The sequence below is a fragment of the Monopterus albus genome, unplaced genomic scaffold, assembly GCF_001952655.1.
Source record: "Monopterus albus unplaced genomic scaffold, M_albus_1.0 scaffold76.1, whole genome shotgun sequence".
NCBI lineage: Eukaryota > Metazoa > Chordata > Actinopteri > Synbranchiformes > Synbranchidae > Monopterus > Monopterus albus.
In genome coordinates, this window is record NW_018127956.1 from 993282 (window position 1) to 1016211 (window position 22930).

Consider the following 22930-nt stretch of genomic DNA (forward strand, 5'->3'; position numbering starts at 1 on the left):
TTTAATAGTAACTGAGACACTAGTTCTAGTAATTTCACATAAATATTCATTAAATCTTTGGTTAACAGATCAAATGTTTTTATAATAAATAAATCGCAGACAGTGCAAAACATGTAATAAAGCAGCGTGTATTCTGGACAAGCCAGAACCCAGAATTGTTTGACATTTTCAGAAATATTCTTCACTTTCTTGCAGCGAGTCTGATGAGAAGATCAATACCACTCTGATTTCTGTGCTAAATGTGAAGAGATAACCACAGGATACTTAGCTTAACTTAGCACAAAGCAGAGGAAACAGCTAGTCTGTGTAAACTAAGCTAAGATAACTGGCAACTAAAACAAATGACAACCACATTTAATGAGCTTAATCTCAGTATGTTTGAACTCTAAGATCTTACGCACATTATACAACCACATGAGAGCATTTAATATAAGACTGTAGTTCAGGTCATTCCAGAGTCACAAAGTGTGTGTGTGCTTTTGTTTTAATGGACACGTGTGCGTATAAAAGCACGCTGATATGTTTGACAAAGTGTGTAAATTTGACTGTCCGTGTCTGAAAACACTGCACACATGTGGATGCTATGACACATTTCTGAAGTCCATCTATAGGTTTGGGCAGTAATGTATTCTTCCTCTGTCTTCTTGCCCTGACTGAGTCACCCCCTGTCGCTCTGCACTTTAAACTCTGCTGCTTTGAAATGCTCTGCAGAAAACAAAGCTCTGTCCTGATGCAGACAATGAAGCAGCTGGATTTCTGCACATGTGCCTTTGTGCTGGTCTGAGGCCTTGTCATAACTCCATCGGGGCGGCCTTGCCTTTCATCACACACTCATGCTAGTGCTAAAACACACACAGCCTCCGAAGGTAACTGGCTGGTGGAGATGGATGGCAGTGTCAGTACAAAAGAATATTTGATTTGGTTATAAATACCGCAACATGAAGGAGAAGCCCGGCCGGGCAAAGGGCAGAGGCCACGACAACCCGAGGAGCCAAAATCTTTGTCATTACTACCTTTGGCTGACAATCAGGCATTACTGAACTGTAAGTAGTGCTTATTTATCCTTTTATTGATTGCAGTTTACTTGTTTAATTGCCTTGATTTATTTATAGTCTCATGAGCTTCTGAAATGACCAATGCTGTGAAAAAATGCTGCAGAATGAAGCAGATAAGCTATTGATCCAATCCGTACTGTATTTTATATAAGCAAGTTCAGTGGATCTGGGATGCTAAACATCAGCCAAAACTAAATATGCAAAGAAACATTTTCTTTGTATTCAAGTCTAACAACCATTAGTGGCTATGAAAGAAACATTTGACAACCAAGATATCCCTGCTATAAAAGTTCATTAAAAGGTTTTGTATTTAAACTACCCCCTCTGCTCAAAAGCAGGTTTTCTGTGAAGGAGGCTAGAAGACATTTTGTGTTCAGGCACAAAATACTATTGAACTCAGACTCTTAAATCCTGTCTGGGGGGGGTCTTTAATGATTTCTGCAAACTCGCTGTGCAAGTATTTTCTAGACAGACATGTCCAGGACAATAGTGAATAGTGACTTGGTGTGATCCATGCTCATTGTGCAGGTCAGACTACCCCCCCGCCCACCCTTCTGTGTGAGAGAGGTTTAAAGTTTCTCTTGTCGCACTCTGATTGGTCAGTGAAGTTTTTCTGAGGGGGAATAAGTTCGGAGCTCTTGAGCTCCCCTGACTCACAGCAGCCTGAACGGTACAGAGCAGAGGATAGAGAGTTTAGCAGCGTCCTCTTATCTCACGGAGCACGATAAGAGGACACAAAACTATGGAGATTATTCTAGAAAGACTAAGATTTGTTTTATAGATGAATGTCACCCGCAAAAGTTTAGGACGTCGCAACTTCGGAATAATCTGTCTCTGACTTTTTAAACATTTGCATCATCAGCTGTCGAAAATGTATGACTTTGGGATTAACGCAGTTGGGATTTTACTTTTTGCCATTTCTGGCGTGGCTTTTTCCAACTACTCCGAAGACCAGTGCAGCTGGAAAGGCAGGCAAGTTGGTTTCTAATGTATTTATTTATGTATTCTTTAATCTGAGCCGTGTCTGCGTCTGGTTCAATGAAAAGGTGGTTTAAAGCTGCGGGTGTCTTGTTCCTTGGTGAAGGACAATGCTCGTTCGGATGCAACATGTTGAGACTTGCCATTAGGGCACAATTAAAATGTTTGTAGAGCTGTGCTGTGATAGCGCCTCCCGGCTGTCTGCAGGGGCCACGGCGGGTCCAGACAGTCAGGAGGCTGAGGGATTAATTCGGATACTTGGAAAAACACAGTGTGCGTGCAGTTGCTGAAGCATAGCTTCATCCTAACTATGTTGTAAAAATACCTGCAGAGTTTATAAGTCTGGTCCTACAGATGTGAAGCGCGGGCCTCGGAACAGCAGCCCTGCCGCGGCGTCTTCCCCTCAGTGTCAGTGTGAAGAAGTCTTGGTCTAAAGCTGGTTTTTAAATGTCATCTTGGGTTTCTACACATTTCTCATGAAAACTTTGGCTTAAGTTGCCTGTCTGCAGGGCTTTTATTTAATCCAGCTCAAATTGACCAAACTTACAGTTAATCAGTGCAGCTGTTTCCGTAAAGTATCCACTGATGATGATGATGATGATGATGATGATAAGCCCAAGCGTATGCATGGAAAATTACAACACAAAACTTAATTTAACTTTCACCTCCACCTCTTTTCATTCAATGGCACAGTGGTTTGTCCCAGCAGCGGGGCAGCGTGGAGCAGCTTTCCCTCCACTGCTCTGAGGGCACTCTGGACTGGCTGTATCCCAAAGGAGCCCTGCGCCTCACCCTCTCACCCCGCCTGCCCTCTGTGGCAGTGGGGCCTGGCGGCAGCAGCTCGGGCCTCATCACGGCCTGCATCAAGCCCTCAGAGCAGTTCCATGGAGCCCAGCTGTACCTGGAGAGAGACGGGGTCCTGGAGCTGTTGGTAGGGGACCGCCTGGAGTCCTCTCCCCCACCCAGGGTTCGCTGCTTCAGTCGGCTGCCTGGGGAGAGGGTGGCCCTGTTCCTGCAAGCTACACCTCATCAGGACATCAGCAGGAGGATCGCTTCCTTTCACTATGAGCTGAGAGGGGACTGGACCGCTCGCCTGTCACTGGACTCCAACGTCATCAGCAGTGAAGGTGAGTCAGTGAGGCATCAGTCAGCCATGTTGGTTGGAACGAGGCTACACAAGATCAAATATGAGAAGACAAATATAAATATATATGAGGAGCTTTTCTACTTTAATTTGTCATTTCCAGTTCTTCGGAACTCTCAGTTCACTTAATCATTTCTAAGAAACAATCATCTTTGTGTTAGTTGCTGTGTGAACCCCTGAAGTTTTACATTGTTTCTGTATGGATGTCAAAAGATCCTTCGTTACATAGAACTCTTTAAAGTAAACACTCTATCTTCCTTCTTGAAAAGGTTGGGGGATTCAAACTTTTAACCCACCTTTGAGGATCATATATACCATAAAATCCTCACTCTAGATGATTCATAATTCCTAAGAGGCCTTTGTGGGCTGGTTGGACTTTCCATTACCCATGAGAGAATGCAGACAGGAGGAAGTGGCCAAACTTTCCCCAGAGGCATGCTGGCTCAGAGTAGGAGAAGGGGAGCTGTGGAGGGGTGGGGGACAAAAGCACAGTATGTGGGGCTTTCTCCAGAGTCCAGAGCCCTTTGAATGGGTGCCACATGAGTATTCTGGGATTACTGCCATCGCCTAGGTGACAAGGAGGCCTCTGCCCAGCTGAGATGCTCCCTTTTTTTGTTGAGCTTCTTCTCTGTGGGGAGAGTAGGAGTACACCTCTGCCACCACAGTGATTAGGTTAGGAAGGGGGTTTGCTGTAGAGAGGAAGGGATCTCATTTATCAGGAGGTTTTCACTGAGGGGCAGAATGTGTGGGGTGGGCAAGGGCCCTTGAAAGAACCATAAGGAGCACTTTAAAAAATGCCAGGACTTTTTTCTTTCTAGCTACAGTTGAGTCAAAGCAGACAGCCAGAGCTGTTGTTCGGGTTTTATCTGTTTTTTGTGGCCATCTGCAAGTCCTGGTATAAATTTCAATATTATTCAGGCCTTAGTAGAAAAGGGGAGAATGGGATGGTGCTCCTTCTAAAAACTGTTGAAGTCCTCCCCCGACTCCCTCTCTGTGGACCCTATCTAGACTTTGATGAGGTGTGACTGTAGACACCCTGCCAGGTTTAAGGGGTGGAAGTTTCATTTGGCCTGTAAATTATCTGGAGTGGGAGAGGCCTACAACTTAAAGCTCCACTGGTCCTTCTCTGCCAAAAAAGTAGCAGTAAAAGTAAAGTAGCAGTCTGTTTGAGCTCAGTGGTCAGTCTCTCCCTTGTTGCTTGTTTTTGCACAGAGTTCTAGGTTGGGATTCACGCCCCACGCTCCTTGCATATGATCTGGAAACACAGTCTTTGATTCCCACAAGCTCAGTATTAGATTGTAGGCGTTTTCTAGCAGTTTAGATTGTTATGTAAGGTCACCAAATGACCCCATCTCTTTGTCTTCCCCTCATCTCTCCAGATGCCTGCAGACCCTGCAACAACACAGAGATTCTCATGGCCGTTTGCACCAGTGACTTTGGTAAGTTATTTGAAGTTGCCGATGTAGCATTTAAAAACACAGCAAACCAGAATGAAGCCACCGAGACCCTCCTCAGACTCAGCCAGGCTTAACATACAGTATATGACATCACCAAATGGCAAGAAATCCCTGTAGCAAGCTGCAGAATGTAACAATTTCTTGTCAGGATCCACAAATCACTTGTCTGAAATCGGTGTAATCCACCTCCAAATCCTCTCCTCTTAGAAGTGCAAAGGTCAAAGGTGAAACAGCAGCTCTCTGCATCCCCCATCACACACACACAGGAATCCCTCCTAAATGCACTGTAGTGGACTAGTCCCAGCATCACCCCCCTAGAGAAGGAGCAGTGGACTAATCTGCAGGCCCCTGATTGAGGTATACTGCTCCATTTACCTCGGAGGTCAGAAGTCAGAGTTGGAAATGATGTAGCACCTGAGTTGATCGCATTCCAGTAGTTGGGAAAACCAAACATTGACAGAGTTTGTTCCTGTTAGCCATTTTTAGCGACGCTAGTTTATAACAACAAATTGTGCAGTGTCAGCACTTACAAACATTGTAGCAGCTGTTACAGTAAAACACAAATAAGACAGAAGTGCTAATAAATGGTATATTACTACACCTTACATGACTGTTTATGCCTGGTGCAGCCAGGGTCGGTGTGGTTCCTTCGACTTTACAAGTAGGAATTCTGTCTTCAGGGGGCGTTCCAGTTGAAATTTCCAACTGCAAACTCAGAAATTCTTGACTTCAAATGGAAAGCAGTGTAAGGCTGGGTTCAGACTGAATTCCAAAGGTGTAAAGAAACGTAGCCCTCTCCATTAATTTCTATGGGGGATTGTGCACCACAGCTGGCACCAGCACCGCAGGAGGCTTGGGTAAAATAATGCAACCCTGCACGGCGAAAAAGTGGGATCTGGTTCAACTTTCATCGCACTGAAGGGTGACATCATCCAGCAAAGGCTCTGCATTGGCCAATCAGGCAGGGAGCTGCGTATTTACTGGATCAGTCTAAACGTCTGCTAAGGGGACTGAGGAGAAGTTCAGCTGGCAATAACAGCTAAGATTAGTGAGCAGACCTGAGCCTTGTTACAGCCCATAAGGAACCACACCTCTAGCAGAGATATAACATTAGCAAGATGACAAAAAGCCATACATTAGAAGTATGCATTGTAGAGCAATCATAGAAATTGACCTAAATGTCCTGTTTACTCACAGTGGTGCGAGGTAACATTCGTTCTGTGGAGGAAGATGAGAACCTACGAGCAGCAGTGATCAAGGTCAGCGCTACCCGAGTGTTTCGTCAGAAGTACACACTCTTCACAGGCAACAGTCGCCTGGCCAGCAAGGGAGAGATCAGGACTCTGCTGCAGTGTGGTGTTAAACCTGGGCCCGGCAGCTTCCTTTTCACTGGTCGGGTCCACTTTGGGGAGGCCTGGTTGGGCTGCGCTCCCCGCTACAAGGACTTCCAGCAGGCTTACACTATAGCCAAAGCAGCCCAGCAGATACCCTGTGAACTGCCTGTAGACTGAGTTAGAAACTCAGGAGGACCTCGTCTACCATGCAGAATCGAGGCTATAGCAAAAGCCTGGCTAAACTCAGCCCTGTTCTGTGATTCGGAAGCAGCCACAATGTGCAACTAATGGCTGATGTGGCCATGGTGCCACCAATGTATATTCCAGTATCAAGGGCTGAGGAGTGAAATGGACTTTTCCCAGCACCATTTCAGTGCAATATGCAGTCACCTGGTCTTAAAGACCCAAGGAAGTTATGACATAAGGGGCATGGTGGAAATGTAAATGATAAGTATATGGCATTTGACTGGTTTTACACATGATAATGCTATTATGCTGGTTCAGAAAAAATCTGTTGAAAAGTTTTTCTTTCAGGACAAATTCAGTCAAGCCATTAATTCAGGCCTGTTAAGAGTCATTGCTTAGAAACTCAGGTAAATTTATGAAAGGCTCTATAGATGGCTTACTGCCTCTTAGTTGATATCCTGGTGAGAAACCACTTTAGTCACGTGTGTCTGAGATTTCAAAATGGCTACCTTTTGTTCAGAAAATGTTTGGCTATGGGACGGTGATATTTAGGTGGTTACCCCTGTGCAGGGCTACTCCTTAGTGTTGTTGTTATTAAGGAGATTATACAAAAAAGTCCTCAAAATATTTGCACTGACAAAGAAAAGGGAGTGATCTGGAAAGTGTGATGCTGCAAGCACTGCCAACCAAATATAAAAAAAGCAACTATATGTAGCATAGTGGAGCAACTGAGAAATTAATATATGTACAGATAATATGATCACACATACAGTAGCAATACAAAGCTAAGGCTACCTGAGCAGGTGTCACAGCTCAATATAGTGCTGAAAGCACTTTCACATTCCTGCCATCTCTGAGATTTTGTTTCTGTATGGACATCCAGGCTTTTAGGAGTGCTGTATTGAATAGGAAGAGAAAAGTCTTTTTTCCAAGCTACCATATGTTTTATTTCAGTATGCAATATTTCTGCAAAACCGTACCTAATTGGACTGTTTTAAAAAAACGTACTGGTTGTGGGAGTCTTGCCAAAGCAGTTACAAGTTTGGTTGTTGTCAAGTCACCGGCCAATCTTTAATGACACTGCCATATATTACAGCACATAAGAAATTAAAACCATGAAGCAGTTTTTTGCTTTTAAGTAAAACAAGATAGCTATTTTTCAAGAAAACAAAACGAAACATGACAACAGCCATTCTTAACAAGTCCAGTGTTATCTTAAGCTATGAAGGTGATAGAGTGGGGAAACATATAGAAAAACAAAATCTAACTTTTGTGGGAGAAATAACTGACTACACTGGACAAAGGCTTGATCAGTCATAAATATGCATTTGGTGTATAAAGTTCTGTTCTGTAAAATGTTTTCTTATCTACTGTGCACTATATCAACAAGGGGAAGAAGGTCATACCAAATTATGATGATGTGCATCTCTTAAACGTGTACACTGCCATTTTGCTGTTTGTTTCTTATTTTTCATGTGAACTTGTTTTATGTGAATGTAAATATGTTAATAAGAAATTCTAGAAACAAGGGCATGAAAAGGCCTGTGGAAAAAACAACATTGTCTCAGTAGTGTGGATTATTTTTTATGTTTGTCTATGTTATTAAAATATACTGTAAGAAAACTCAATGGCTTTCCAAGGATTTTTTTTCCTGCTTAAATTTGTTTCTCACATACTCATATTTAACCTGATTCTTTAAGACTTTTTAGTACAACTGGGTAATTTCTTGCTCCTTATGCCTCTCAGCTAACAGTTTAACCTGCATTAAAGTATGTGGTGTTTCTACCATGGTAAACTTTTCTCAGACATAAGTCACTTCAAGTACCCTATTAATCAGATCCCTGAAAGCTCAGAACAAATGGCATGCCTGAGAGAGTGAGGGGCCTAAAAGCTGGAGAGATTTAGGGAGTGACTGTGTGCATGTGTGTGTGGATGGGAAAGGAGGTAGAACACAGCGGTTGGAATTCTGTTGTCCTCGGCCTCCCATTTTCAGGATTCAGGAAGCAATAAATTTCCATTAAGGGAGCAGCGTGGCAGGCTCGCCTGAGCAGAGGTGCCACACAGTCGCTCGCTTTGTCCTGCCCACGTGTACACAGGGATACAATCAAACCAAATCTCTTTTCCGCTCCACCTAGCCATACGCCTTCAGCTCGGAGCAAGAGTTTGTTTCCTATTTCAACTCTGATTTCATCTCCAGCTTCACACAGCGTATTGTTACATGTCCATGGTACATTTTGTGCTCAAACACACGAGGAGCTGCATGGTAGACAGTAGAGAAACACCCATAAACCTCTGTGGTAAATTCACCACCTGTTGCTTCTTCTTGCGAAATTCTACACAAACATGTATTGCACACACTTCAGTAAAATTTCCAATTTAGTGCATGTAAATCCGTTTTTAAAAAAAGAGCATCTGGGGAATTAAATGAGGAGGGAGGGGAGGGGAGTTAAATGGGAAAAAAAAAAAATCACAAAAGCTTAGCATGCTTCCTGTGCCCATTTAGCTATCTCTCATAGAAACCCGGACACGGTTTTCTTACTGCATCAGTAGTTCATGTGAGTGAACCTCTAGCCTCCCCTGCTATTAACTGCCTCAGTGCCCCTTTTAAACATTCCATCGGTGGAGGCCCCGAGCTGCTTGGCCCTGCATACACACACGTACTCCACCATCTCCTCCCTTAGTCCGAGGTTACTGCAGTGCTGATAAGCCAAAACAAAGAGCACTTAAATTATACTCCCTCAGCTAATGCATCAGGTGACATTTTGACAAAGCTCAAGTTCCTGCATTGCTGTCACTTCTTTGTGACCCCAGCTTGAACCCCTAAAACTGCAGTATTAATGTCAGTGTCGTGACAGTGACACAGTGGCACAGTTTAGCATTTGGACATTTACATGCATTTTGTTCTTTAGGCTCTATGCTTCAGCACACAATGAGTTAGCATATGTTAATATGTAATAGACCTTTAAACACATAATGCCCAAGGTTGTGGTTTGAAAATAATTGGGCAGATACAGAAGAAACCACACAAAATCACCCTATGTGATATTGTGTGGAAAATCCATGGTAGTGGCCTTCAACTCACAGACATCACCAGACACTTATTATATTCCCTAGTGATGCTCTCCCAGGCCTTCACTGCAGCCACCTTCAGCTCCTGCTTGTTGTGGAGTCTCTCTGCCTTTACTCTTCAGCTCAGTAGGGTTAAGATCAGGTGACTGACTTGGCCAGTTGATGATCTTCCACCTCTTAATCCTAAAAAGGTGATTTACTGCTTTGATTGTATGTTTAGGATCATTGCTCTGCTGAATGATGAAATGTCATCCAGTGAGTTCTGATGAATCTCAGCAGAAAACAAAGCTCCTGTGTACCTCTGCAGTCATCCTGTTGCTTCTGTCAGCAACAAAATCATCAATAAATGTGTGTGCCAGTTGCCAGTTGTGTGCCTAAGTCATAACATAATCAGTCATGTTTGACAGATGAGGCTGTATTCTTTAAATAATGAGTTATTCCCTTTTCCTTTGCTTTTCCCTTTTTCTCTCCACATTCCTCTTTCCATTATTTTGAGAGAGACTGATTTTTGTCTCATTAGTCCATAGCACGTTGCAGAACTCTATCCTTTGAGAGCATTTGTGACTTGGTCTACAGTCAAAAAGGGGTTTTTCATTGCCATGAAAATGATTTTCTTGTCATCCAAAACACTTGTGCTCCTTCAGTGCTGGGTGATTTTAGTTTGTTTTGCAGAATGATGCAGATGCAAACTCCCTTCCCATCCACCCCACTCTTCTCTTCATTCAGCTGAGGTGAGCTTTGGACACAGCAAAGCGGGAAGTACTAAGGAAAGTGAAATCCAAAGAGAGTCTTTGGGTGTGGACTTCCATCAGCCCCTGGGGGAGTTTATGGGAAGTAGCCAGAGACAAAGCTCCAAAGATGAGAGCGCAGACAAGAGTAAAGTGCTCCAGGACACTCCCTTGTTGTTCAGCACAACCACACCTCATCCAGCACAGAGGTCCTACGTTTCCAGCAGCACCTCTCCCTCGTTCATCAATCACACAAACTGGATATGTAAGGTTTCTGTTGAGACATATTTTTTCTTGATAGTTTGTCCTCTGACAATGTTTTTTTGTTATATTATCATTTGTGTCCTATAGCCTGAGCTCTAATCGAGGTCTTCACATGCACCTTATCCACTGGGATCTCTCCACTGTCTATCCATGGATTCAAACACTTCCCAATAAAACATACCAGTCCAACCACCAGTAAAAGAAATGATCAAATTTTTGAAAGCTCACTTAATAAGAAAATTAAAGATAAACAGTATGTGATTATGTATGAAGCCACAAAAGGAAGGGTGTTTCTGTAGAACTTCTTCATGAGGTAGAACACTAAAAAGTCATGAGAAAACAGCTGCTGATTTCATCAGCCTTTATGCTAGTAATCCAACTCGCTGCAACCAAACATCAGACCTACTGCTCTGCCATCTCTTCCTGTGACTCAGTGGCTGTGCATCCTGCTGCCTCTCCATCAGCTCAGCACCAGCTGAGATTGAACATGAAGCCCATGACCACACTTTGGCATCTCAGAATCCCAGCTGACAAATTCTTTTTCCCATAACACCCTTGCACAGCTGGGAGTGATGATCCCCAAATGGAAACTATGAATGTTCAGGTCTGAGAACATGCTAACCTGCTACACACTAAATCTCATGAAACTGCCAGCCATTATTATACAGTACATCTCATGCCTTGATCCTACTTTACACTCCTAAATGCAACAATATTTTAAGTCATACTGGCGTGACGGTGAGAGAGAAAAACACGGTCAGCTCCAAAGTGGAGTGCGCAGTGTGAGCGGTTAAGGCAAAATAGAAACAAATGCAGAGCAGCGTAGAGAGCATGTTTATCTGGGCATGTTATCCCTCTGAAGTATTGAAGGGAGGAGAGCGTGGAGACCCCTTTGTTCCTCAAGAGCCTGCAGATGGCTGTAATCCCTTCCAAAATGTGCACTGAAAATCAATCAAGACAGGGTGGACATGGTGTATGAGTGTGGAGGCGGGCGACAATTTTCTCAGGGAGGGGGTCCCACAAAGAAACACAAGTTGGGTCAAACACGCGTCTTTGGTGCTTTCCCGCCAAAAAAAGTATTGTAAGGAAAGACAGAGGGAATGAATTGCTACCCCCACCAGTGAAGGCCCGCTCACTACCCCTCTGTTTGAGCACAGCTGCCATCTCTGCACAGTATCCAACCACCACAAAAACCTGACATCATACTCTGATAAGCCCAGGATGAGTATAGAGGATGGATGGATAGATGTGTTATTCATATAGCACATTAAACACCACCAATGTTGCCCAAAGGGCTTCACAATTCCGTATATTAAGTAAAGGAGGAAAGAAGATAGTAAATGAATATACACCACTCCTGATAAAAGATGCCAGAGCTCTATTTGGTATAAAATACCAAAGTGAATAAGTACGTCTTTAGCTTTGTTTTAAATAGTGCTTGGTCAGAAATGGACCAGATCTCTGGGAGTAAGGCATACCACAGTCTGGGAGCAACCAAAGCAAAAGCCCTGTCACCCCACCTCAATCTCAGGACATCCAAAAGAAATTGGATGGAGGACCTGAGGTATCTACAGTGTACAGGCAACCAAAAGTTTAGCCAAATAGGATGGAACTTTACCGCTGAGAGCATTAAAACAAACAACAAGAGTTTAATATTAATCCTAAAATGTATTGGAAGCCAATGGAGTGATTTAAAAAGAATTATAATAATCCAACCTTGAGCTGATAAAAGCATGAAGTGCTCCCTCAAAATGTTCACATGTTAAAATAGTCTTCACCTTGAATAAAAGGTGAAGCTGAAAAAAGCTAGCTAGTTAAATTGATTGTAGGTTTTTGCAAATGGCTGAATGCAAGAGTCAAAAGTTCCCAAATTCAATTCAGTACTACCTGGAATTAAATGTGAACCAAAAATAATGAATTTGGTTTTAGTCCAGTTGTGATGAAGAAAGGTTTTGTGACAAACTGGGTTTAATATCACCCAGCCAATGAGTGGCAATGAGTTTTCCCTCATTATATCTCAAAGGAAAATACATTTGTACATCAGAAAAACCAGTTATGTTTGTTAATAACTGATCCCAACAAAAGCATCTACAAAGAGAAAAGAACAGGTCCAAGAACAGAACTTTGTGGCACACTGTGGTAAGCAGGGCATGAGAAGAAAAATGATTCCCAAGCATACCTGAGAAACTCCTACTAGATAAATATGATTGAAACCACTTTAAAAATTTCACATCAATCCACTCAATCACTAAAAGACAAAAATGTCAACCTCAAGGTGGTTAGAAGAAAAGTCATAATGTCTGTACAAAATGTTATCACAGTGAGTCCAATGGTGGTGGAGAGACCAACTGGCAGACTGCCATCTGCAGAGTCATGCCACTAGTGTGGCTAAAATATAAACATTCATTAATACTTTTAAACCTTATTTATCATCAGATGATCATTAGTAGCTTGCATTTTACAACAGCTCCCCCTAAGCTGAACGTTTCGTAATACAATGACACTTGAATTCTCCGTGTTTGTTCCTCATGTGATGACATCAGCCTTCTCAGTACAAAACCCCAGACCGAGAGCTGACCCACTGCAGGTAAGCACACCTGTATGCAACCTGCAGTTAACCAAGACTGTGGTTTTCTGACAAAACCTGGGTGATTTTCTACACAAAGGGGAGAAACTTCCCTGGCAGCTCAGTTCAGGTCATCCGTTGCTACCTGCCACCCACCTCAGTGTTTAATCCTGCCGTGCGGCACCACTGCTCAGCCTCCCCTGCTGTACCCCCCTCCCCCCGCTTTATCACTCTCTTCAGAGAAGTCCTCTTAGGTTACCTGCTCAGAGACATACCGCACTGTGCCTATTGTTCAAATTGTTTATTAAAGAAAAAGGTAGGCATGAACGAAACTACCACTCAGTGGTTTTGTTATGTTACTAGTATCTCCTTGCACATTTTTCCTCACAAAACATAGCTTCAGGACATGATTTGTCAACGGATAGTCCTGGTGTGCTGCACTGTAAAATGTGGACGTGATATTTCATTCCCCTTTCATCATGAAACTCTTGCAGCTACTCATTTATTAAATTATTAAAAACATCCAAATGCCATGATGGACTAGAATTTAGCATACCCATCAGACCATTATAAAAATAAACTCAACAGCAACCTGTCACTCACAACAACACTTGTTCAGGATAATCCACAGGCCTATCACTGTTCTGAGCAACAACTTCCAGGCAAATTTCAGTCCTCTACAAATTTCCACACAAATCACAATGAATGTAAAAAAAAAAAATGTTGAGAAAGCTCAAAATTTCAAGGTAACAAACTTCAGTAAACTTTTGAGTTAGACTATTGAACCTATTTTTTAAGCTTGGGCTTTGAGTTCATCCCACTTAATTAATGTACTTCAAGTTCGAGTAACATATTATTTTATATTGCCACAACTTGATACAATGCATGCTGGGAAGTGTATGTAAATAAGATAACAATGTGTCTATATAACTTAAATCAGTGAGTTAACTAAACAGTTCTTTGTACACTTAGTCAACAACTCATGATTTTAAGTTAAACCAAATACATTTGTTTCTTGTTTCCCCCAAGAGAGAGACAAGTTAGCAGAACCTTCTCAATTTGTAATGAATCACAAATTAAAATTCTAATTTATCGAGACACTCACTTTTGTTGAAGCAGCAGATGAGTTTGATTTGTTGGCACAATTAGATTTTTTTTCCTGAATTACTGAAAATTTAAGTTTATAAGTCCTAGCAACTTATAAATTTTGTTTCTGCCAAAGAATATAGTTTTACAGTGAGGAGACAAACATATTTGGCAAATAAAGCCCAAAGTGTTCATGGGTAGGCAGCACTAGAGGAAAGTGGAATGTCTTTTTGGAATTTGATTGGATAATCATTTAGCAGTGTGAAATTGTTGTAGGGGGGGATTTATGTTTATAACAGTAATGAAATGAAACGTTTAAGCTAGTCATGGTGGAATGTGAGTGAGCAGTGCTAAGTGGCTGCTAAGAGCACTTTTCATGTTGGATTGAGTGAAAAGAAAAAGAAACAAACTTGTGAAGCCATTTCTGTGTCAATGTGCTGACAGTCAGGCGGTGAGTTTATATTCCACATTGTGCATCAGCCCAGCCGCTGTGCGAGCCCATCTGATGCGTCAGAAGCTCCTGAGCTTTCCCTTCCCTCTGCTCTAAGCTCATTCCAGGGGAACATGTGCACTGGAATTCTCCCCCAATTAAGACAGGGATTAGCCAGGTCCACTGTGGGAACCGGCAGAGTGTGGGAAAGCAGAGGGTCTCTCCCTCTCTCCTTCCTTCACTGACACTCAGCCTCATTCTCAGTCACTGTTGTTCATCAGGCTGCCTCCCTCCCATCTTTAAAACTCTACCTTTTCTCTTCTCTCACCCAAAATCTTCTTTTCTCACTCTCCATTTTCATCCCTTTTTACCATTTAGCAGCCTCACATCCAAAAATACATCTTTCATTGCTTCCCCTCTCATCTTTACAGTTATGCCTAGCGTCCTCATTTATTTTTTTCTTCCTCCCCCCCCTCTTGCAGCCACCCAGAATCTCCATAGCTTTCAGTCTTAATTCTTCAAGGTTTTCTGAAGTGCACATTTCTTCGGTGCTCCCCTTGCATACCCCTTCCCTCCTCCCTCCTAATGCCACTCCAACCTTCGTACTGAAAGCTTGTCTGGAGAGAAGCTGGGGACTCTCGCATGAATAGTCTGAGACTGTCAGACTGAAGGAGGGGGTTCATTAGAAAAGAAAAGACAGGTGTCTCTGAAAAGAGACAGTTAGTTTTTGTTGGTATGGAAAAATGTATTTCACTAACCTATAGATATATATTGCACATACAATATACACCAAGCTTAAAATGAATCTCAATAAACATCTGTATTATTGGAGAATTCAAAAAACAGCCCATAAAACTTGAATGAGCACTAACAATGTAAACGGGAACATCCTGGTTTGCTGTCACTCCACTTCTTTCTCATGATCCTCCAATGCTATCACTATCACACCACATTCCTCTCCCACATTCCTCGTACTCATTGCCACCTTTTCTTCCTTGTTCCCATTCTCCCTCTCCTTTCCTTGCGTTCACATAAATCCTGTCCTTGTGCACTCCTTCACACAAGGCTTGTCCGTTCCAATTATGACAGGGCCGTCCAGCCCCCCGGCTCACACACACAGCGCGCTCTCATTAAGGCTGTATCAATTAGGCATTAACCTCCTAAAACAAAGGGTCTCTTGACGAGCGACCCATCGGAGGCCATGTGAGGCACTTCCTCTGCATCGCTCCACCCTGCTTCCCATCCTCAGAATAACACATTCATTCAACCTTTTTCCCACTGTTCTGGTCACAAAACAAATCTGGATCCAGTGTGAGATTAATAAAACAGAGGAGAGCGGAGAAAGTGAATGAACGTAAAATGTTTACGTGCAGTTGTGATGTCTATTAGGTCTAGTATAATAATTTCACATAAACCAGAGTGCTAATGTTGGGTGCGTTCTTGTTAAAATCATCCACAATTTTGACATAGATTTGACTTAAACGTCTGCCTGTAACTGTTCTGTGTAGTTAAGAGTTTTCAATTCCCAGGTGAATAAGACAAGACAGTTGGAATTTAAAAAAACACATTCAGTTATTTTATGTCAGATGACAAAGAATTTTTACAAAACATCTAACAGACAAAAAAAAAAAAACCTCAGATGAATATTTGGCATGAGGGCATGGATGTAAAAATTGCAGCTATGTGAAGTCTGAAATGTTACATTTTGATTAAAACAGTCATAAAGGAGTCACAGTGATTTCTCAGATTAAATATAAAATGTTTTGAATTGCATATACTGAAGGACTACATCCAGCCCTGGTTCCCTAAAAACAAGACACAACAATCATCAAATGACATCACAGTAACATTTTATCATCATGTGCTTTACTCTAGATAGCATAAAGCAAAATGATCAGTGATCAATGTCATCTTTTACTAATTATTTAACACCAACAATAGTGTGTGTCCATCTAAACTGTGCCAGAATCCTTTGCCTATATGTTTGATTTATTGAGCTGTGTGCTTTATAAGTACAACCTGGCTTGAACAAACCAGTGAAGCTCAAACTATTTGTTGGACTGACAACACAATGCTGGTGCTCTACATTATTTACCCAGTGTCTTTGTTATATTTTCTACATTTTTTAAAAGCTTTGGACTAAAAATATTACTTAAAAGATTTTTTTGCCACACTTGTGCAACTAAATATAATCTAAATCATTATTATGATCAGTATCTACATCATAATAGGGACCACATATAGCGGTTAATAAAAAGCTGTTCACAGTCCAAGAAGTCAACTTTTCCCCAGTTCTGGAAAAAAACTTGGCACTTTGCCTTGGGGACCAGCTGCGGTGCACCAGACTTCAACCTTTAAATTGATGCATTTGTAACGTTTCATTTCTACTGCGTTTCTTGCTTTTTGTTTCCATTTCATTTGTTCAAATTTGCAGAGGCCTCTGTAGACACACAGCCTTCTCTGTCTTTGCTGGCAGAGCAGCAAAGAACAACCTGGTTTTGATTTTCCCACAGATCTGCCGGTGAGAGTAGTGGTCCCCCAGCACCCGGAGCTTTGGCACAGTGACTATGTTGGCACAGACCCAAGCTGAACACCCCCCACCCCTTTTCCCAGGGCCATGGGAGTCTAATACTTTACTAACAAAATCCCACTTCCCATTCCTCTCAAACTTTCACACCCCTGCTAACCCCCTCTCCCTCCCATGGCTGGCATGCCCCCTGAAAATGCGAATGGGGTGACATGCATATGAGTCTTTCCATCTCCTCTACTTTTCCCATCATTCCCCAGAGTATTTTTACTTAAACCTTTTTAAACAAAAAGCTTAATTTAACACAAACTAACTTTGATGCCACATTTAAAAGGACTTTCTATTTTTAAATTTATGTCAGATGTGACCTGTGGCATGAAACTCAGCCACCAAACACAACTACAAAAAAAAAAAAGACAGAGAGAAAAACAAAACTGCAAATCCCGTCACTGTTAAAGGGGTTTAAAAGGAATAATTGCCTATTCACACCAACACTGAGGTTATAAATATGATGCTTCATTCTGGAAAAAGCCCGGCTTGCTTTCCCCACTGTTCTCGGCAAGGCATTGAGGGAACGTATTCACAAGTGTGTACGTGTCTGGGTAACATTTAATGACATTATTCTCACCAGGGTGACCCCTCATTGTCGCCATGCTTTCTTCTCCTGAGCTCGTGAAATTGACATAAGCTTTACAAACATTCCAGGCATTTTCTTCTCAAGGCCAGATTTCTCTGGGGCCCTTTCACAGGATAAAACAGCAGTATGAGCAGCACCACCTAGTGATGATATAAATCCACATACAAGTCACATACACATTACATTTAAATGCCTAGAACAAGCTATTCAATTAGATTTATATGGAGGATCTATTAAAAATACTTACAATCACCAGGTTATGTATAATTTTACAAAAAATACACTGTTAAGACCAGCAGTGCTTTCATTTTCAGATTTCTTATGTGAATTTACTTAACTTAAATTGTGTAACTTCAGATTATTTTGCTGTACACGATGGTCAGGCTTCTAATGGAGAGATGAACGAGCACTTTGCGAACACCCAGGTGCATCCTCTGTTCCATGTAATCTGCGGAGATGTGTGATCTCCTGTTTGTACCTGCAGGTAGTGGCGAAGTTCAATATACAGAAACGGTGTTCTGAAAGTGAACACAACATGACTTTTACATCAGATGACTTCCTGACCTGCCCAGGTGGCTGTCAATGTAGTCCTGCAGCTCCAGCACCTGCGCTTCTGCGACTGTTGCTCTGGTGATGAGAAGGGCACGCTCCTTCTCAAAGCGCACCTGTTTGAAAAAAGAAAATCTTCAAATCACCTTCATCACAGAAAAGACTATGGATTTGTGTTAAAAATAAAATCTGTTAAAGTCAAACTGAATTTTGTTTACAAGTGTAGACTCTGTAATCTCCTTCAGCTGTTTCCTAATGTCCAGCCAGGATTCTTCCCATAACTGTTCCAGTTTTGCCGACCTGACAAAGTCACATTTTTCATGGTTATTCCACAGCTGATCACATTTGTCATTTGTTAAATATAAAAAATGATGCTTACTCTTGATAGGTTATATTTTGGACAGGCATTTTGAGGACAGCCACCTGGAAGAGAACAATAAGGGTGAAAGTTCACCCTTAGATCATCACAAACATATACATGTAGGTAAAATAACAAAGCAATATGAATGAACATTTCAAGTGTGATATGTTAACAGAATCTGAGCCAGAGTCTGGAACTGTTCACAACACCAGTCACCATGATGGCAACCAGTGTTCTTTTATCCATCAATCAAAACATTATTTGTTTGGCACTTTTCATACAGGTCCTACCACTTAGTGGGACATACACTTTGAACTCTTTTTTTCCCAGTTAACCACTCATAGTTAACACAAATGCTCTTTATAAGGGAAGCATGGATACAAAGGAAACTCCCTACAAGCATTCACCAGACAAACAAAAGCAGATAATCAACTTCAAAGCAGCTACCTTTCTTTTCCACTACCTGCGCCCGGGCCACTTGCAGCTGACCCTCCAGCCTTGCTTTGTCCTGACGAAGGTGCTGAAGTTCCTTCTCAGCTACATCTTGCAGTTCAGTGGGCTCCAAACTGAAGTGGGCTTCTGGAGGTCCAGGGTCCAGACCACTCACTGGTTGGGCCAAGATCTGCTCTCTCTGAACCCTAATATCATGATGTATAGACAGATGAGTTTGGTGATGTTCTATAATTGTCTTATTGTCAACAAATCCCAAAACCAGCAATGAAGTGGCCCTTAACAAGTACTGCTGAGTAGTAGTAGTACAGGATGAACAAACTAGAAATAGTAGGGAAGCTAGTCATTGTTGGCTTCAGTCTTATCATGACATGATGAGCTACTGGTAGCGCATCCTGTGTGGGTAGTGCAAACTGTCAGAACACCAGCTGTGGCAAATGAGAGGCCGGCTACTACCTCACCGAGCTAGGCTATTCATTTGACGACAGACAGCAGAGTAGATACACATTGGTAACATTACCCTTTAACTTAGTATGTATAGATTATTTGTAAATAGCAATACTGGTAAATACTGAATAGCTACTACACAATGTTTTTGCTAGTGTAGGTCATTATGGGTGAGAGGCTTAGTTAATTAGACTAGTCTGACATGATGAGCTACTGGTAGCTCATCATGTGTGGGTAGTGCAAACTGTCAGAACACCAGCTGTAGCAAATGAGAGGCCAGCTACTACCTCACCGAGCTAGGCTATTCATTTGACGAGCCTGGTAACTCGCATTCCTACCTCAGAAACACAAGTGATTCGGCTGGCCACTAGCATTCCCTAGGCTAGTCCAAATCATGAGCATGGGTTACTTAAGTCAAGTTTTTTTATGTAAAGTACTGTTTATTTAATTAATTATTTAATAATTAATGCATTTCTATCCATCCTATAGACATACAAATTTAATTAGTTTGATTAGTTCTAGACCAGCCAAAGTCATGCTAGTGGTTACATATCCATTAGGTTGCCAAGACAGGAATGTGAGTTACCAGGCTCATCAAATAAATAGCTAAGCAAGTGGGCAGCAGGCCTACTGCCATAGGACAGCCAGTTTGTTTAGCTGAATATATAAAGTAAGTTATTATGTAATTATGATTATGGAGAAGTTGTATATAAACTGAATAGGAAGACAAGCAAACAGACATTAGTGTCACCTGTATGCAATAAGTAGGGCATGATGGGTCTTGGTGGTCTTCTGCAGTCTCTTTTTATAGGAGCGAGCGGCAGAAGCAAGCTGCTCCTCCCTGGCCCTGTAGGATGAACGCACATCCTGCAACATACTGTCAACAAATGCCCTCATCTTAGTTGGAGCTGAAGGGGTTTTACCTTCTCCAAATCCGTCAGTGTACTCCTGGATTAAAAAATGTGCAAATGAATAACACAGTCTGCTGAAGCTAGAGGACTCGATTTAAGTGCTCTGTGTTTATTGCTACTCACAGCTAAGTCTTGTAAATAGCAAACCAGCCTTGTACGGTATTCTTCATTCAGCCCTTTGATTTGAAGCTGCAGCTTTGAGTTCTCTTCTTCCATCTCTGTCACCTGGCTCTGAGAGCACATCAGAACCTCGAAAGAACACATCCCACACAGTATTTTAATTTGAACATCTTTGCCTAAGTTTTTAACTTTCTACTGAAATTATTATGACTTTCAGTCAGAGGCTACAAAACTATGATAACATCTACAAGAGTTTTAGGAAGGCTGGGATTGTTCATGCTCACCACACTCTGTTCAGATAGTTTCTGCTGGTTTTTATGGATCACTCTTTTGTTCTCCTGGTGTTCTTTACCCATAGCCACCCTGCTGACCAAACACAGACTCAACCACAAGAGAGTAATGACCAAAATCCGCAGAAAGCCACATCACAGAGAGGAGCAAAGAGACCACATCAGACACACACAGCAGCTTGGAACAAAAATCAAAGAGGGAACCACAGAGCAGAAGCTTATGGGCTGAACACTGTTCAGTGACTGGAAAGATATACTGGCCCTCACACTTTCTCTTCCAGTTTCTTCTGCTGCTTCTCATAAGTGTTTTTCATTTTCTCCAGCATGGCTTTGATGTCATCTTGATTTCCAAGGAGCTATGTGACAACAGATGAATGACAAGGCAGTTACTGGAACAGCAATTAGATATCTTACTGATGCATAAAACATATGTACTAGCCACTCTTCCCAAAAATGAGACATTGGTTATAAAATACTCACAGTTTTCTCCATAGTTTTCTGCTCCTTATTCAATGCTGCCAGATCCTCGGGCTGTTAATACAATGATATACAAACCCTTTCTGAAGCCCAGTGAAAATATCTTAGTCTTCATACAGAGCTGAGATGGTATTCTATTTTGTGCTAGCAAGGCTTTGTTGACAACTAAAACACAGGAAATTATGAGGAAATGTCAGACTTTTGCACCTAAAAGTACATCTTTTGGCACTAGAAATGCGAGCACCATGTTTTGCTTATGTTGTTAATGTAAAAACGTTTTATTTTTGGATGTCTGTAGTGGGATCAACCCTGCCTTCGCCTGATTGCTGCCTGGGATTGGCTCCAGCCCCCCGCCCCCGCGACCCCGTTTAGGACGAAGCGGCATAGAAGATGAATGAATGTAGTAGGATCAACCGGGCAGTTTCGGTAATAACTGATTTTTAATTTTGGTGTGAATTATTTCTTTAATGTCCCACTACTAATAAGAAAAATACACAGGCTCACCTTGACTCTGTTATGTGACATGCGGCTGATCAAGGCCCGCACCCTGTCCAGCTCCCCATGAAGACCCTGGGCTGTGGTCTTCACACTCTGCTGCTGCTCTTCCAGCTGCCTGCGGAGGGCGTCCTGAGCCTGAGCCAGTGCCAGCAGCTCGGCACTCAGCTCCTCACTCTGGGCCAGCTCTTTATGATGGGCCTCAGCCAGAGCCAGGTGTTTCTTCTTCAGTGTGGCATAATCCTCTGAAAGGTCCAGGCCAGCCTTCTCACCCACCTTCAGATGAGCCTCTGCTGACTGGAGTTCCCTGAATAACTTGTCTCGCTCCATTTCAAGTTGTGATATCACACCATCTTGGTTCAGTATCTAACCAGGGAAAAGTGTATTACAGACAGGTTCAGTGCTTCAGGGAACTTGTGTTCAAATTCAGGATCACATGGTGAGGAGTGATGCAAAGGGCAGTAAACCTCAATTTAAGCTTCCTAATAGACGCTGTAGCTTCTGCAACCTGGAGGAATCATTTACACTACAAGTCAATACAATATGATAAAAGAATACCAATGGAAGATTAATAAAATTAATGTTAAAAATTAATGCAGCTTTTTCATGCTGTTATTTTCATGGAGTACATTGAATTGAATATTCTGTTTTCACCTGATTTATTGAATGGAGGGAAAAGGCTTCCCATTGTTATAATTTACCTTTTACTTTGGGTAAAAACTCACCTTGTTTTTCAGCTCAAACATCTCTTCTTCAAACTGCTCTCTCATCTTGTTAGTCTGAATTTTCTCTTCTACTAGCTCTTTAGATATCTGAAAGATAAGACACAATCTATACTGGGCAGATAGATTGTGCTTAAGAGTTCATTTTTGCTTACATATTTCATGAAATCTACCTTCAGTTTTTCTTCTTCACTCTGAACCAGCCTGCAGGACAGATCTGCATTGGAGTTGGCCAGGTGACCCATTCTGTTCTCCAGGTAGGCCACTTTGGTAAAGAGCCGTTCATTTTTGACACGAAGCTGCAACTTAAGGTGAAGAGAAACACACTTCTTTACAACGAAGCTTACATTAGTGTTAGTTCATTAACCAACTACATGTCCAAAATGTGAGATTAGGTTAACCAACTACCTCACCAAAGCTTATACTCATTACACATTTCAGGAAAAATTTTGAAGAACTGCTGCATATCAATAGTGCATTAACAAGACTATTTATTTTACTTACATTTTCCTCTCTAATAACTTGAAGTTGCTCCTGAAGTTCACCTGAAGTTGGCTGGTGGTCCTGGGTGTTCATGTCTATACACTGTTAACAGCTGCTGCAATTAATGTATTCACCGTATCCACCAACAATACGTTGCCATGGTG

General features: G+C 42.0%; 2 protein-coding genes across 4 annotated transcripts; one reads left to right on the forward strand and one right to left on the reverse strand.

Moving 5' to 3' along the window:
- The first annotated feature begins 1693 nt into the window (after nt 1-1693).
- metrn (meteorin, glial cell differentiation regulator) lies at nt 1694-7762 on the forward strand. Its single transcript, XM_020606111.1, has 4 exons — nt 1694-2027; nt 2727-3160; nt 4557-4616; nt 5832-7762. The coding sequence occupies exons 1-4, from the start codon at nt 1927-1929 to the stop codon at nt 6143-6145; spliced, it is 909 nt and encodes a 302-aa protein (XP_020461767.1). The 5' UTR covers nt 1694-1926; the 3' UTR covers nt 6146-7762.
- On the reverse strand, nt 3147-22832 carry ccdc78 (coiled-coil domain containing 78). 3 transcript variants are annotated; one of them, XR_002275415.1, is made up of 14 exons: nt 22457-22832; nt 22287-22373; nt 21571-21927; nt 21070-21120; nt 20857-20945; nt 20584-20662; nt 20303-20428; nt 20020-20216; nt 18835-19009; nt 18390-18433; nt 18229-18310; nt 18026-18126; nt 17453-17939; nt 3147-3204 (listed from the first exon to the last, which is right to left on the reverse strand). XR_002275415.1 is itself a non-coding variant. In XM_020606109.1 (13 exons), exons 1-13 carry the CDS (start codon nt 22526-22528, stop codon nt 17849-17851), a joined length of 1551 nt encoding a protein of 516 aa, XP_020461765.1. In that variant the 5' UTR covers nt 22529-22832; the 3' UTR covers nt 16948-17848. The 3 variants fall into 3 exon arrangements, 2 of the variants coding, with proteins under 2 accessions (XP_020461765.1, XP_020461766.1); XM_020606109.1 differs by lacking the exon at nt 3147-3204 and having other exon boundaries at nt 16948-17939; XM_020606110.1 differs by lacking the exons at nt 3147-3204; nt 17453-17939 and having other exon boundaries at nt 18040-18126; nt 18819-19009.
- Between the last annotated feature and the right edge of the window lie 98 nt (nt 22833-22930).